A 16821-nucleotide genomic window follows, 5' to 3' on the forward strand; every position below is an offset into this window, starting at 1 on the left:
TCACCTTTGTCATTTAGAACATCAGGTATAAAATGCCTTAACAAAAACAGTATGAAGGAAGTGATGGGAAATTTGGAAAGGCATGGTTATAAAAGATCCCACTATCACTTTGGAATTTGCAGTGGGCTACTGAGGTACAGATAAGACCTTTGGGTGAGATCTGATGAACAATTTTAAGAACACCATTACTGTAACTAACTAGTTTCAATCCTATCAGCTATTTTAAAGGATCATCATAGACTGTCATCTGAGCTAAAGGGACCTCTCACAGGGAGAGCTAGAGGTTAATTAGCCAATCTTCTTATTTTAAAGCTGAGGAGAGGCCTAGGAAGCAGAGGGGAACAAGTGCCCAAGCCCAAGGGATTCAAACTCACACACCAGTGGTGTTTTTTTTGGTATAGGAAAAAAAAGATATAATTAAGCTGAACAAGATATATGAGTAATCTGACCATACTGAACACCATTCCACATTTAATAATATGATTTCTTAGAGGGAGAAATTAATTAGTGGTTAAGTTTATTAATTACTGGTTAAGTATTACTTCAACCTTTCAAAGATGTGATAAAGAATCATTATCCTCATACACATGAGGAACTGGAAGGCTGAGAGGCTGACATGTTTGAGGAGAGGAATTTGAACATGCAGTCTTCCATACTGCAAGTCTTAGAAATCTTTACCTACTACATAAATGGATAGAACATAAGTTTCTCTTTTACTGTAGGTCAGAATTCAACAAGTTGTGAAAGAGATTTCACAGACTTTGGGGCAGGATTGGCACTAGGCATCCCTTCTAAGGGACTGGGGGTTGGGGAGATGGGGAGTTGGAGGATAGTATTGTTCACTCCAACTCTTGAAATATAAGAAAAAAAGCATTGGAGACCACACATTTCCAGGATGTTTCCCAGGGGGAGTTGTTTTATTTCTCAGGTATCCAAATTTCTCCTACATTCGAATGTAGCACGTTTGTGATGTTCTCCCCCATAAGATGGTCTAGAGTGTTTTAGTCCAGATTCAGTTTCGATCCCGTCACCTTCCTATAGATCTCCTTGATGTCATGGCAGGCACTCTCAAAGTTGGCGGTAGCATCGTAGCTGGTCGTCACAAAGATCTGGCTCTTAGTCCCCGGCTCATTGGGCATGTGGAGGTCACTCAGGAAAAAGAATTTTTGCTCGATGGGCTCCAGGAGCTCCAGAGCTGGTTGGATTTCTCTTTCGGGATCTGTACTCTCCACGGCTGTGCTCACAATGGCGATGTATTTGCCCTGCGGGGCCACGTCGTGCATGGATGAAGCCAGGAAGACATAGATGTCCGATCTGCGGTTTGTCTGGGTGCAGGGGATGATGACGAGTCCCGAGCCGGCCCCGTCGGTGTTTCTCACGGGGTGCCCAAGGATGCAGATGGCTCTGATGACCTGGCCGACCCGGCGCACGAGGCCCGGCGCGTAGCTGGGATCGCAAATCAGCTGGCTGCACCCGGTGATCTGGCTCTTGGACCTGATGCCCACCACCCGGCCGTCCCTGACCAGTATGTCGTCCACCGGTGTGTTCATTAAGAAAACACCCCCTCGGCTGGCGGTCAGGCGGCCGAAGGCCTGCGCCAGCTCTCCGATTCCGCAGCGGGGGTAGAGGTAGGGGCTCCTTCCGTTCTTGGCCAGGGACAAGGCGTAGAGCTGGATCTTTGCCAGGGTCTCGAGGCAGGGGTGGTCCAGATAACTGTTGGTACGACTCAAGGCCAGGACGTGTCCAGCAAACGCCCTGACATCGTGACCGAAGTCAAAAATCCCAAAGAGATCTCTAACGGTGGTCTTCAGGGGATCCACGCCCTCGTGTGTGCGGGGGTCCTGCTGGTCGAAGTTCAGGGCGTACAGAAAGAACTTGCGGAAGCGGCGCTTCTCGAAGAGGCCCATCAGCCCGGAGGTCAGGGCCTCGCTCTCCGTCGCGGGCACTTTGTGAATCCTGCCGCTCTTGTACAGGAAGCTGGCGTCCACCACGCGCAGGTCCAGGAAGCGCAGCGCGTCCAGGCGGGTCAGGATCTTCATCAGCTGCCCGCCGGCCATCAAGAACTTGGGCAGCAGGTCCAGCTTCCAGGCGTGCCCGCAGCCCATGGTGGCAGGAGGCGAGCCGGGCACGTCGAAGTAGCGGTAGGCGATGTCCAGCGGGCTCAGCGAGGCGCTCTCCCCGCCGTGCCGGGCGCTGCGGTCCACGTGGAGCACCTTCTTCCCAGCGAGGCCAGGAGGCTGCCCAGCACGCACTCCTTCAGGCCCGTGCCAAGGATGATGACGTCATAGTCTTTATTCAGGGTGCTGCGGCGGTGAGGGTGGGGAAGAGGAACATGACCAGGAGCAGCAGCAGGTGCCTGGACCCGATGGTGGTGACGAGCAGTTGGTGGCAGGCGGGGAGGAGCAGGAGCGGGAGCGGTACGGCGAGGGCAATGAGGAACATGAGGAGGGCGAGGAATGCCACGAGGAAGGGGAGGAGGCCTGGAGTGCCGAGGAAGGGGAGGAGAGGCGACAGTGTCCAAGGACGACGACGAGGAGGAGGACGAGCATGGCAACAGCAAGGAGCAGCAGGAGGAGGAGGAGGAGGAGGCGGCGGACTGGGACGACGAGTTGGTGGTGGAGGAGACGCAGCGGCTGCCCAGGACGGAAGGAGAGCGGGCGCTGGCAGGCAGGGAGAGGAGCAACAGGAGCAGGAAGACAAAGAGGAGGAGGAGAAGGAGGGGAAGCTGGGAGGGGAAGAGGGTGGTTAAGACGCAGGCGAACACTAGGGCGGAGATCGAGGTGAAGATTGAAGAGAAAATTGAGGAAGCCATGGTGACGATGGAGGGGGAGGTGGGAGAGAAACTGGTGGAGCCACAGCCGGAGGTGGAAGAGAAGCCGGTGGAACAAGAGCCAGAGGTGGAACAGAAGCCGGTGGGAGAGAAAGAAATGGAGCCAGGGCCAGAGCCAGAGCCAGAGGTGGAAGGCAAAAATATGGAGCCAGGGCCAGAGCCAGAGCCAGAGGTGGAAGTAAAAAATATGGAACCAGGGTCAGAGCCAGACCCAGAGGTGGAAGTGAGAAATATGGAACCAGGGTCAGAGCCAGACCCAGAGGTGGAAGTGACGAGAATGGAACGAATGGAGACACAAGCAGAGGTGAGGCTGAAGTGGTCTCGGTGAGTGAAGCTTCGCTGCCGCGATCTCAGAGCCGGCTACCGAGGGAGAGCTGGCTGGCATAGGTGGTGCTCATGTCAGAGGGAGAAACCGAATGGAGAGAGGGGGGCCCTGCCTCGGCATATAAAGCCCCTGGTTGCCAAGGCCCCACCCTGGTTGCTAGGGCCCGTCACAATGCTTGGCATTATGCAGTACTCCTGGGCAAGGCCAATGGGGGAGGAGGATATCTGTTGCCAAGGGAAGCTTCCCAGTTGCTATGGCCTGTAACCACTGCGTTAAGGCACAGAGGGGAAGTTTAATAAATGTTTCTGATTGATTAAACAGTCTCCTCCCTGCACCACACTGCCCCACTTGGTTGGAGGGCAGCATCCACCCCTTCTAAGTTTCCATCCCCTTTCTCAGGCTGAGAGCTGAGGAGACTGCTTCTGCTCAGGTGCTTAGCCTGCACTTAGGGAAGCTGCCAGCAGGTCAATCACCTGAGGGCCAAAGGCTAAAAACAGACAGACCAGCCAAATATCTGGAAACCTGAACTTTTGGACACTTTCTTACCCTCTAGCCCCTACCCCCTGAAATAAATAAAACTAGAATTCTTTATTAAAATAGTTGAGAAGCAGCCTGACTTAGTGGAGGGAGTGCTGGCATGGGGACGACCTGGTTTCAAAACCAGCCTCTGATATATATTGGCTGTGTGATCCTGTCCCAGTCCTTTACATGCTCCAGACAACTCACCTGACAAGGCTATAAAGTGTAGGCAGTTGTTCATCTGCCCTACTGAAGGCAGATTTCACACCTGGAGTTCCCTGAATGTTGAAATTACAGGTCTCAAGTGCTCCCCTCAACCCCCCACCCAAATTGAGCAACATTAAGAAGTGAAATGGGGGGGGGGGGGTGGAGCCAAGAGGGTAGCTGGAAAGCAGGGATTGGCCTAAAGCTCTCCCCCATGACCCTCTAAACACCTATAAAAATGAATCTGAAGAAATTCTAGAACTGCAGAATCCACGAAATAGCAGAGGTAAGCAGGGCTCCAGCCTAGGACAGCCTGGATGGTCTCTGGGTAAGGTCTATACCTCGGACCTGGGAGCGGAGCAGAGGCCAGCATGGGCTGAGCCCGCATCAAGCAGACCAGAGCCAGGTGGAAAAGGCCCTACCGCCCTGAATCAGTGAGCTGTGGCAGTTACCAGATTTCTCAACCCACAAACACCAAAGACAACAGAGAAGGTTAGTGGGGAAAAAACCAGGGGGACAGAGTGAAAGGAGTTGTTGCTTTGGCCACCGCCCCAGGGGCAGGGGAGGTGGTGCAGCTACAGAACTGCAGCTGCAGTTGCTTCCGGCCCCAGCCCCACATGGTGGGAGGAATTAAGTGGTAAATCTGAGCCGGAGGGCAGAGTCTGCTTAGATCTGAGTCCAGTCCAGGTTGGCAATTCTTGGGGGAGGAGGAGTGCTGGTGTGGCAGAGCTTGCATTCTAGAAAAAGCTCTGAAAACAACAACACAGCCCCTCAAACTTGGGACACAAAGCAGTTCTCTACAAGCAGTCATACCCCAACAAAAAGCTCAAAGGTCAAGCAGTTGGCTGGGAACATGGCCAGGCAGCGAAAATGGACTCGAATTCAGACTCAGACTTTGGAATCTTTCTTTGGTGACAAAGAAGACCAAAACATACAGCCAGAAGTCAACAAAGTCAAAGAGCCTACCTCAAAAGCCTCCAAGAAAAACATGAACGGGTCTCAGGCCATGCAAGAGCTCAAAAGGGATTTGGAAAAGCAAGTAAGAGAAGTAGAGGAAAAATTGGGAAGAGAAATGAGAGTGATACGAGAAAACCATGAAAAATAAGTCAATGACTGGCTAAAGGAGACCCAAAAACCATACTGAAGAAAATAACACCTTAAAAAATAGACTAACTCAAGTGGCAAAAATGCTCCAAAAAGTCAATGGGGAGAAGAATGCTTTGAAAGGCAGAATTAGCCAAATGGAAAAGGAGGTCCAAAAGAACACTGAAGAAAATACTACCTTAAAAATTAAAATGGAGCAAGTGGAAGCTAGTGACTTTAGGAGAAATCAAGATATTATAAAACATAACCAAAAGAATGAAAAAAATGGAAGACAATGTGAGATGTCTCAGTGGAAAACTACTGACTTGGAAAATAGATCCAGGAGAGATAATTTAAAAAATTATGGGACTACCTGAAAGCCATGATCAAAAAAAAAGAGCCTAGATACCATCTTTCAAGAAATTATCAAGGAGAACTGCCCTGATATTCTAGAGCCACAGGGTAAAATAGAAATTGAAAGAATCCACCAATTGCCTCCTGAAAAAGATCCCAAAAAGAAAACTCCTAGGAACATTGTTGCCAAAACCAGAGCTCTCAGATCAAGGAGAAAATACTGAAAGCAGCCAGAAAGAAACAATTTGAGTATTGTGGAAACACAATCAGGGTAATACAAGATCTAGCAGCTTCTACATTAAGGGATTGAAGGGCTTGGAATATGATATTCCAGAGGTCAACAGAGCTAGGATTAAAACCAAGAATCCCCTACCCAGCAAAACTGAGTATCATGCTCCAAGGCAAAATGTGGATTTTCAATAAAATAGAGGATTTTCAAGCTTTCTCAGTAAAAAGACCAGAGCTGAATAGAAAATTTGACTTTCAAAGACAAGAATCAAGAGAAGCATGAAAAGGTAAACAAGAAAGAGAAATCATAAGGGACTTACTAAAGATGAACTGTTTTGTTTACATTCCTACATGGAAAGATGATGTGTGTAATTCATGAGACCTCAATATTAGGGTAGCTGAAGGGAATATATATGTGTGTATATATATATACATATATGTATGTATATATATACACATATATATATACACACACAGTGGGCACAGGGTGAGTTGAATATGAAGGGATGATATCTAAAGAATCAAATCAAATGAAGGGATGAGAGAGGAATATATTGAGACAGGGAGAAAAGGAAAGATAGAATGGGGTAAATTATCTTGCATAAAAGTGCCAAGAAAAAGCAGTTCTGTAGGAAGGGAAGAGTGGGCAGGTGAGGGAGAATGAGTGAATCTTGATTTCATCGGATTTGACCTAGGAGGGAATAACATACACATGCAATTGGGTATCTTACCCCACACGAAAGTAGGGGGAAGGGGATGAGAAAGGGGGGACGATAGATGGGACGGTAGATAGGTGTAGGAGGTAATGAAAAGCAAACATTTTCAGAAAGGGACAGGGTCAAGGGAGAAAATTGAACAAAGTGGGATAGGAAAGGAAGAAGCAAAATATAGTTAGTCTTTCACAACATGAGTATTGTGGAAAGGTTTTACATAATGATGCACATGTGGCCTATGTTGAATTACTTGCCTTCTTAGCGAGGGTGGGTGGGGAGGGAAGAGGGGAGAGAATTTGGAACTCAAAGTTTTAAAAGCAGATGTTCAAAAAAAAGTTTTTGCATGCAACTAGGAAATAAGATATACAGGCAATGGGGCATAGAAATCTATCTTGCCCTACAAGAAAGTAAGGGAAAGGGGGATGAGGGGGAGTGGGGTGACAGAAGGCAGGACTGACTAGGGAATGGGGCGATCAGAATATATGCCATCTTGGAGTGGGGGGGAGGGTAGAAATGGGGAGAAAATTTGTAATTCAAACTCTTGTGAAAATCAATGCTGAAAACTAAAAATATTAAATAAAATTAAAAAGAAGTGAAATAGGACCACAGGAGCAGGGTTTTTACAGAAAAAGTATAGAGACAGCTAGTTCTGTTCTCCAGCATTTCAATGTTACCAGTAACCACTCAGTCCCAGACATGAAAACTGCCATGGTCCCTAGGTTTGAAGTAAAATAAAAAGATGTCTTTCAAGTCAATAATAATTTTATTTGGTCACTTAATCCACTGGAGAAGGAAATGGCAAAGCACCCCAGTATCTTTGCCAAGAAAAACCCATGGACACCAATGGCATGCTGTGGTCCATGGGGTCAAGAAGAGTCAGACACAATTGAACAAACAAAAGTGCCAGGCTCTGTGCTACGTGTCCTGAGGACAAAAAGAAAGGCAAAAAGTGTCCCTGCCCCCAGGGAGCTTAGAGTCCAAAAGGGGAGACCACAGCCAAATAACTATGTATGAACAGGGTGAACTGGAGATAATCTGCATGAGGAAGGCACTAGCATTAAGGAGGATCAAAAAAGGGAAAGATAAGACACAGGTGAGGAGTGAGGCACCCTGCTGGGCTAAGTCAACCCCCTAAGCCCACCTCAGGACCCCTTCTGGGGAAAGTTAGCCCCCCAAACTCCCCTCAGGCTACCTGCTGGGCAGAGTCACCCCCCCATTGCCACCTCAGGACTCCTGCTGGGCAAAGTTAGCAGACACCTTTCTCTGGCAACCTGCTAGGCAAAGTCCCCCCCCCCCCCAAGCACTGCTCAGACCCCCTGCTAAGAGAATTTAGCCCACACCCCCTCAAGCTCCCTGTTGGGCAAAGTTAGCCCCTCCACTCCCCATTAAGGCTCCCTTCTGGGCAAAGTCACTCCCCTAATCCACTCTCAGGGCCCTTGCTGGGCAAAGTTAGCTCACACCCCAGTCAAACCTCCTACAGGCAATGTTAGCCAATACCCCTTCTGGGCCCCTGCTGGGTAAAGTTAGCATCCCACACCTCCCTCAGCCTCCCTCCTGGACAAAGTCACACCCCTAAACTCACCTCAGGACCCCTTCTGGGCAAAGTTAACCCACACCCTCCTTAGGCACCTACTGGTCAAAGTCATCTCCCATGCCCGTCTCAGACCCCTTGATGGGCTAAGTTAGCCCACAGCCACCTCAAACACCCTGCCAGGCAATGTTAGCTAACACCCCTTCAGGTCCCCTCCTGGGCAAAGTCACACCCCTAAGCCCACCTCAGGACCCCTGCTGGCCAAACGTACCTCCCTACACCCTGCTCAGGACCTTTGCAGGGCAAACTTGCCCCACACCCCCCTCAGGACCCCAGCCCTACAAAGTTAGCCAACACACACTCAGAAACCAAGCCTAGCAAATTCAGCCCTCTCAGCCTACCTCAGGACCCCTGAAGGGGAAAGGTAGCCTACCAAACTCCTTTCAGATGCCTGCTGGCCAAAGTCACCCCCCCAAGCCCACCTCAAGGACCCCACTGGTCAAAGTTACCCAACTACACCTCGATCAGCCCCCTTGCAGGGCAAAGTTGTCCCACATACCTTTCAGGACCCCTGCCTGGCAAAGTTAGCCAACACACCCTCAGAAACTTAGCCTGGCAAATTTAGCCCCCTAAGCCCACCTCAGGACACCTACAGGGGAAAGTTAGGCTGCCAAACCCCTCTCAGGCTCCAAGCTGGCCAAAGGCACCCCCTAAGCCAACCTCAGGACCCCTGCTAGGCAAAATTATGCCATACCTCCCTCAGGCTCCATGCTGGGCAAAGTCACTCTCATATGCCCCCCCCCCCCCGCCCCAGGCCCCATGATAGGCAAAGTTAGCCAACACCTCAATATAACTCATCTGGGCAAAATAACCCCCCTAAGCCCACCTCAGGGCCCTGCAAGGGAAAGTTAGCCTCCCCAAACCCCTCTTACGCTCCCTGCTGGGCAAACTCACTTTCCCAAGGCCCCTGCTAGGCAAAGTGAGCCCATACAACCCTCAGGTCCCCTGTTAGGCACAAGTGACCTATGCCCCCTCAGGGTCCCTGCTGGGGACAGTAACCCCCATAAGCCCACCTCAGGAACCCTGCTAGGGAAAGTTAGCCCACAGCCCCCAGGCTCCCTGTTGGGCAAAGACACCCCCCTAAGCCCACCTGAAGACCCCTGCTGGGTAAAGTTTGCTCACATACACCTCAGGTTCCCTGGTGGGCAAAGTCATCCATCAAGCCCTGCTCTGGCCACCTGCTAGGCAAATTAGCCCACACCCAACTCAGGCTCCCTGCTGAGCAAAGGCACACCCCCTCAGCCCACCTCAAGATTCCTCTTGGGCAAAGTTAGCCCACATCCCCCTCAGGCTCCCTGCTGGGCAAAGTCACCCCCTATGCCCACCTCAGGACCACGATGAGCAAAGTTATCCTACAATCCCCTCCGACTCCCTGCTGAGCAAAGTCACCCAGCCTAAGCTCACCTCAGGACCCCTGCTAGGCAGTTAGGCCACAGCATCCTCAGGCTCCCTGCTGGACAAAGTCATCCACCAGGCCTGTCTCAGGCCCCCTGCTGGGCAAAGTTAGCCCCCAAACCCCCCTCAGGCTCCCTGCTGGACAAAATGACTCCCCTAAGCTACCCTCAGGCTCCCTGCTCACCAAAGTCATCCCCCAAGCCCATCTCAGGATCCCTGCTGGGCAAAGTTAGCCCACAACCAGCCTTAGGTGCCTGCTGGGCAAAGTCATTCTCCAAGCCATCTCAGGCACCTTGCTGGGCAAAGTTAGGCTATAGGCCCTCAGACCCTGTGCCGGGCAAAGTTAGCCAACAACCCCTCAGCCCACCTCAGGAGCCCTGCTTGAGAAAGTTATCCTCCCAAACTACCCTCAGGCTCCCTGCTGGGCAAAGTCACCCAAGAAGCCCACCTCAGAACCCCTGCAAGGGAAAGTTACCCTCTCAAACACCTTCTCAGTCCCCCTGCTGGGCAATCACCCCCTTAAACCCCCCTCAGGTCTGCTGATGGGCAAAGCTAGCCACCCAAACCCCCTGTAACAACAATTCGGCCAGCAGCTATTGTGGGGTGGGAGACCCAACAAGACAAGCAACAAGAGTGGCCAGCACAGGTTCTTTTGATCTGCCTTACTAAGGAAAATAACATTAAGGGCTTAACAATCTTACTTTAATTCAACATACAAATATCATTCACGTAGTTCAGGAGGAAAAGCCAGCCCACAGAATTTCAGAGCAAATACAATTACAAACATACACAATATAAACAGGCCAAATCATAATTCACAGTTACCAGGAAAGCATCAACACCTAGGTTGACAAGCAGGGGGACTCTTAACAAAGGCCGGTCCAGAGCCATGCCCCACTCTTCCAGTGGGAGACAGCCCCAGACAGAATGTGAACCTTTGAGCTTTTAAACTCCCTTCAGGGCTCAAGGAATTCACACCTAATCATCAAAAGGGTCTGAGCCTGGGGTTTAGCATCTAGGTAGCAAAAGGGTGTGGGCCTGCCTCTTTGCACCTTGTAAGGCTGAAGAAAGGCATTATTTGCTTTAGCATTTCTAAAAGAGAAAATAGTAAAAACAAAAAAGTCCCACCTTAATGATCAATACACCCTGTCAGGCTCCCTGCTGAGAAAAGTCATCCCCAAACCTGCCTCAGGACACTTGGTGGGCAAAGTTAGATCCCCCCACAGCATCCTCAGGCTTCCTGCTAGACAAAATCACCCATTAAGCCCACCTCAAGCAACTTGCTAGGCAATATCATCCCCCAATCCCCCCTCAGGACCCCTGTGGGGCAAAGTTTCCACATAGACACTCATGCCCCCTGCGGGGCAATGTTAAGCCAACACATCTTCAGGCCCCTTGCTGGGCATAGTTAGTTCCCTAAACCCACCCTGTGGCTCCCTGCTGGGCAAACTCACTCCCCCAAGCGCACCTCAGGACATCTTCTAGGCAAAGTGATCCCACACAATCCTCATGCCCCCTGTTAGGCACAAGTAACCTATGCCCCCTCAGGGTACCTGCTGGGCAAATCACCCCCCTAATTCCACCCCAGGAACCCTGCTAGGCAAAGTCAGCCCACTCTACTCTCAGACTCCCTGCTGGGCAATGTCCTCTGGCAATCCCTCCGGAGGACCCCTGTTGGGCAAAGAGCCCCCAAACACCCCTCACACACCCTACTGGACAAAGTCACTCCCCTCAGCCCATCTCAGGTGTCCTGCTTGGGAAAGTTATCCTCCCAAACTCCCCTCAGGCTCCCTGCTGCGCAAAGTCATCCTGCAAGCCCCGCCTCAGGCCCCTTTCTGGACAAAGTTAGTCCACACCCCACTCAGGCTCAGTGCTAGGCAAAGTCACCCCCCTAAACTCCACTCAGGACTGCTGATGGGCAAAATTAGCCTCCCAAACCCTCTGTAACAACAGTTTGGTTAGAAGCTGTTGTGGGGTGGGAGACCCTGAACAAGACAAGCAACAAGAGTGGCCAGCACAGGTTCTTTTGATCTGCTTTAAGCCAGCCCAAAGAACTTTGGAGCAAATACAAATTACAAACATATACAATATAAACAGACCAAATCATAATTCACAGTTACCAGGAAAGCATCAATATCTGGATTGACAAGCAGGGGAACTCTGAACAAAAGGCTGGCCCAGAGTCAGGGCCCACTCTTCCAGTGGGTGAGAGCCCCAGACACAATGAGAACCTTTGAGCTTTTATACTCCCTTCAGGGCTCAAAGAATTCACACCTAATCAGGAAAAGGGCCTGAGCCTGGGATTTAATATCTACATAGCAAAAGGATGTGGGCCTGCTCCTTTGCACCAAGTAAGGCTTAACCAAAGGCATTGATTACTTTAGCAATTCTAAAAGAGAAAACAATTAAAAAAAAAGTCCCACCTTAATGATCAAAGGCTCCCTGCTGAGCAAAGTCACCCCCCTAAGCCCACCTCAGGACCCTTGCTTGGCAAAGTCAACCACACCTCTTCAGGCTCCCAGCTGAGCAAAGTCATCCACAAATGTGCATCACGACCCCTGCTGGGCAAAGTTAGCTCCCCCCCTCCCAGCATCCTCAGGCTTCTTGCTAGGCAAGTAACCCATTAAGCCCATCTCAGGCACCTTGCTAGGCAAGGTCGTCCCCCAAGCCCACCTCAGGATCCTTGCTGGGCAAAGTTATCCCATAGCTCCTGTGCTCCTGGAGCCATAGCTCCAATGCCCTGTGGGGCATTGTTAGGCAACACACGTTCAGGCCCACCACTGGGCAACGTCACCCCCCTAAGCTCTCCTCAGGACCCTGCTGGGCAAAGATAGCCCCCCACAAGATCCCTACTAGGCAAAGTCACCCCCTCAGCGCTCCTCAGGACCCTGGCAAGGAAAATTAGCATGCAGTGCCCCTCAGTCTCCCTGCTGGGCAAAGTTACCTCATAGCCCCTCATGCACCCTGTGGGCCAAGGTTAGCGAACACACCATCAGGACCCCTGCTGGGCAATGTCACCCCGCTAAACTCTCCTCAGGACCAGGCTGGGCTAAATTCGTCCCCCAAACCCCCTTAATGATCCCTGCTAGGAAAAGTCACCCCCCTCAGGCCCCCGCAGGACCCCGGCTGGGAAAAGTTAGCCCACACCCCCCCTCAGGTTCCCTGTTGGGCAAAGTCACTTGCCTATCCCCACCTCAGTTCCCCTGCTGGGCAAAGTTAGCCCACAGCCCTCTCAGGCTCCTTGCTGAGCAAAGTCACCCCCCTAAACTCACCTCAGGACTCCTGCTGGACAAATTTAGCTGACACGACCTTGAGCACCTGCTGGGCAAAGTCATCCCTGTAGCCTACCTCAAGAACCCTGCTGGGCAAAGTTACCCCTGTGAACTCACCTCAGGAACCCTTCTGGTCAAAATTATCCCACAACCTTCTTAGGTACCTGCTGGACAAATTCATCCCCCATGTCAGTCTCAGACCCCTTGATGGGCAAAGTTAGCCCATAACCCCTCAGACACCCTGCCGGGCAATGTTAGCTAACACCCCTTCAGGCCCCCTGCTGGGCAAAGTCACACCCCCCCCAAGCCCACCACAGGACCCTGCTGGGCAACATCATCCCCCAAGCCCACCTCAGGACCCCTGCTCGTCAAAGATATCCCACTACACCCCGCTCAGGCCCCTTGCAGGGCAAAGTTATTCCACACTCCCATCAGGACCCCTGCCAGGCAAAGTTAGCTAACGCACCCTCAGTAACTGAGCCTGGCAAATTCAGCCCCCTATGCCCACCTCAGTACCCATGCTGGGTTAGCCTGCCAAACCCCAATCAGGCTCCCTGCTTGCCAAATCACCCCCCTAAGCCCACCTCAGGACCCATGCTGGGCAAAGTTAGCCCATACCACCTCAGGACCCTGCTGGGCAATTTAGCTCCCAAAACCTACCCTGAGGGTTCCTGTTGGGCAAACTCACCCCCCACAAGCCCACCTCAGGACCCTGCTAGGAAAAGTAAGCCCACACAACCACCAGGTCCCCTGATAGGCAAAATTAACCTATACCCCCTCAGGGTCCTTGATGAGCAACATCACACCCCTAAGACCACCCTAGGAACCTTGCTAGGCAAAGTTACCCCATAGGCTTTCAAGTCCACTGCCATTCAATATTAGCCAATACCCCTTCAGGCCTGCTGCTGGGCAAAGTCACCCCTGTGAACTCGCCTCTGGACCTCTTCTGGGCAAAGTTAGCCCACACCCAGCCTTATGCACCTGCTGGTCAAAGTCATACCCCATGCCCGTCTCAGACCCCTTGATGGGCAAAGTTAGCCCATAGCCTCTCGGACTCCCTGCTGGGCAATGTTACCTAACACCCTTTCAGGCCCCCTGCTGAGCAAAGTCACCCTCCCAATCCCCCCCTCTGGATCCCTTCTGGACAACATCATCCCTCAAGCCCACTTCAGGAACCCAGCTAGTCAAAGTTACCCCACTAAATCCCGCTCAGGCCCCTTGAAAGGCAGAGTTACCCCACACCCCCCTCAGGATCCCTGCCCATCAAAGTTAGCCAACACACCCTCAGAAAATGAGCCTGGCAAATTCAGGCCCCTAAGCCCACCTCAGTATCCCTTCAGGGGAAAGTTAGCCTGCCAAACCCCTCTCAGGGTCCCTGCTGGCCAAAGCCACCCCCTTAAGGCCACCTCAGGACCCTTGCTGGACAAAGTTAGCCTCCCAACATCCCTGTAACAACAATTCAGCTAGCAGAGGTTGTAGGATGGGGGACCCAACAAGACAAGCAGCAAGAGTGGCCAGCACAGGTTCTTTTGTTCTGCTTTACTAAGGAGCGTAACTTTAAGGGGTTAACAATCTTACTTTAATCCAACATACAAATATAACTCACTTAGTTTAGGAGGAAAAGCCACCACCCTGAACTTCAGAGCAAATACAAACAAATTATAAACACACACAATATAAACAAACCAAATCACAATTCATAGTTACCAGGAAAGTATGAACATCTGGGTTGACAAGCAGGGGCACTCTGAGCAAAGGCTGGCCCAGAGTCAGGGCCCACTCTTCCAGTGGCTGAGAGCCCCAGACAGAATGTGAACCTTTGAGTTTTATACTCCCTTCAGGGCTCAAAGAATTCACACCTGATCAGCAAAAGGGCCTGAGCTTGGGGTGTAGCATCTAGTTACCAAAAGTGTGTGGTCCTGCCTCTTTGCACCTTGTAAGGCTGAAGAAAGGCATTATTTGCTTTAGCATTTCTAAAAGAGAAAACAGTAAAAAAAAGTCCCACCTTAATGATCAACACACCCTGTCAGTCTCCCTGCTGAGCAAAGTCATCCCCCTAAACCCACCTCAGGACCCCTGCTGGGCAAAGTTACCCCATAGCCCCTCATACCCCCTTAGGGGCAATGTTAGCCAACACAACTTCAGTCCCCCTGCTAGGCAATATCACCCCCTTAAGCTCTCCTCAGGACCATGCTGGGCAAAGTTAGCCCCCCACACTCCCTTCAAGATCCCTGCTAGGCAAAGTCACTCCCCACAGGCTTCCTCACCACCCCTGCTGGGCAGAGTTACCCCATAGCCCCACATGCCCCCTACAGGGAAATGTTAGTCAACACACCTTCAGGCCTCCTGCTGAGCAGTGTCACCCCCCTAAGCTGTCATCAGGACCATTCTGGGTAAAGTTATCCCTCCAAGCCCTCCTCAGGCCCCCTTTCTAGACAAAGTTGGCCTCCCCAAACCCTCCTCAGGTCCCCATGCTGGGCAAAGTCACCCCCCCAACCTAAAGATCCCAGGTTTTCGAAAACCTAATTAACACTATTACAGTATTACTGATGAATCTAATTCTTCCAACTTAACAAAAGACAGTAGCTCCTCCCCAAATGCAGAGGACACAAAGTTCTGACTATGGAGGGGTCATTCTGAGCCTTGGCCTGCCCAGTCTCCCTCCAGCACCTCCAGACCCCAGCCCTGCTCTATGAGCTGCTCATGAAAGTGACAGACTCCTGGGCTTCATTTTGTGCCGCCCCCATTCCCTTAGCAGGTCGAGGCCTTTCCATCCACCCCACGGCTAGCCTTCCCTTTCATGTTCTTCTCCACTGCAGCATAAGCTTCTTGACAGCAGGGAACGTCCTTCCCCAGGTGCATCCCCAGCCCATAGCATAGTGTTTGACAGATAGTTGTGTTCAGTCAATGCTCCTCCTCTCCCTTCATTCTTTCCCTCCTGCATTAGCCTTCAGAAGTCTCATTTCTCAGGCACTACAGCAGCATTCTGGCCGGCCAGGTGGCTGGCCTCTACTCTGTTCACAGGGCTGGGGTGGGGGTTGTGGGGGAAGAGGATAAAGTTGGGAGGATCAGCTAAGAAGGAAGTGTAGGCAGAGAAGGGGGAAGAAAGGGTGAGGAATTGGAGGCAGAGGAGGGGGAAGGGTGGGAGAAGAGTTTAGGGGCTGGCCAGGGAGAAGAGTGAAAGGGAGTGACAAGGTGGGGAGAAGAAAGGATGGCTTTGGGAAGGAAAAAAAAAGAGTATGAGGAATGGAGGAAGACAGGGCAGGGGAGAAAAGAGGGAGGGCTAAAAAGGAAGTGGAGAAATGAGAGGCTAAGGAAAGGTGGGAGAGGAAGGGAGAAGGGAAGGGGGTGTGGGGAGACAGGAGCCAGAAGGAGGTAAGGCTGAGCAGAGAAGTCGAGGCAAGAGAATCCATAGCTCTGGGGCTCTGACCACCCAACCACACTGCCCCTGTGGAAATGGAGTGTTGTGATGTTCTCTTTCCTTTCTAAGTTCCAGTGTGGGAGAGGAAAGAAGAGGTGAGCATGGCTTGGAGGTGACTGAAAAGGGAAGTGGTGGCCAGGAGCACATGGCCAGGTAAGGAGACAGGGGTGAGAATAGGGCAGGCTTGCAGGCATAAACCCCTGACTTGAAAGCCACCTCCCCATACAAGGGTCTGCCCTGCCCTTCACTTGCTTTCACTCTGGGCACACCTGCCCTCCCACCAGCTATCCTCCCCCAGGCCTGTGCACTAGAGCAAACAGCCTTCCCCACCACCCAGATTAGAATATTCTGGATCCCTGGGTTCTTGTGTCAGCTCATCGTATATCCATAATTAGCTGCCATAATTGCTTACTAAGGAGATATGTGCACCTGTTGGGCACTGTATAGTTTCTGAAACTTCGGAATCCAATTGAATGTTGGTATTCTCATTTTCTATTCCATATCAGCTTTCACAAAATGCAAGCTTCTTATCACAACCTTTAAAAACCCATTTTCATAAAGATGTGACATGGCAAACAAGAAAGTATGAGAAGTTACTGCCATAACCAAAAGTACAAGTAAATAAAAATATGTCTCAAACATTTGACAATGCCATCACAGAAAGGAATGTTCAAATTGAGAATTACTTCCAGCTAGCAGTTTGCATGGGGTCCTACAGAGGTCAAGCATCACTGCATTTTCCTCAAATATCTTGCTATCCCATGGACTCCCTAGGAATTCCCTCCACTGCTTCACACTGTTTAGGAACAGAGGAAATAGGATCACTTAGTGTTCAGTCCATTTATTACTCATAATTATAATAACCAATAAAATGATTTCCCATTCT

The 16821-nt window shown here is 51.0% G+C and overlaps 1 protein-coding gene across 1 annotated transcript; it reads right to left on the minus strand.

Moving 5' to 3' along the window:
* Positions 1 to 1001: 1001 nt before the first annotated feature.
* On the minus strand, positions 1002 to 2812 carry LOC118832498 (rab GDP dissociation inhibitor beta-like). Its single transcript, XM_036739803.1, is given in 3 exon segments — positions 1002 to 2230; positions 2233 to 2660; positions 2763 to 2812. Coding segments are annotated over 3 exon segments (1707 nt in total).
* Positions 2813 to 16821: the final 14009 nt, after the last annotated feature.

Source organism: Trichosurus vulpecula, chromosome X, assembly GCF_011100635.1.
Source record: "Trichosurus vulpecula isolate mTriVul1 chromosome X, mTriVul1.pri, whole genome shotgun sequence".
In the NCBI taxonomy this organism is placed as follows: Eukaryota; Metazoa; Chordata; class Mammalia; order Diprotodontia; family Phalangeridae; genus Trichosurus; species Trichosurus vulpecula.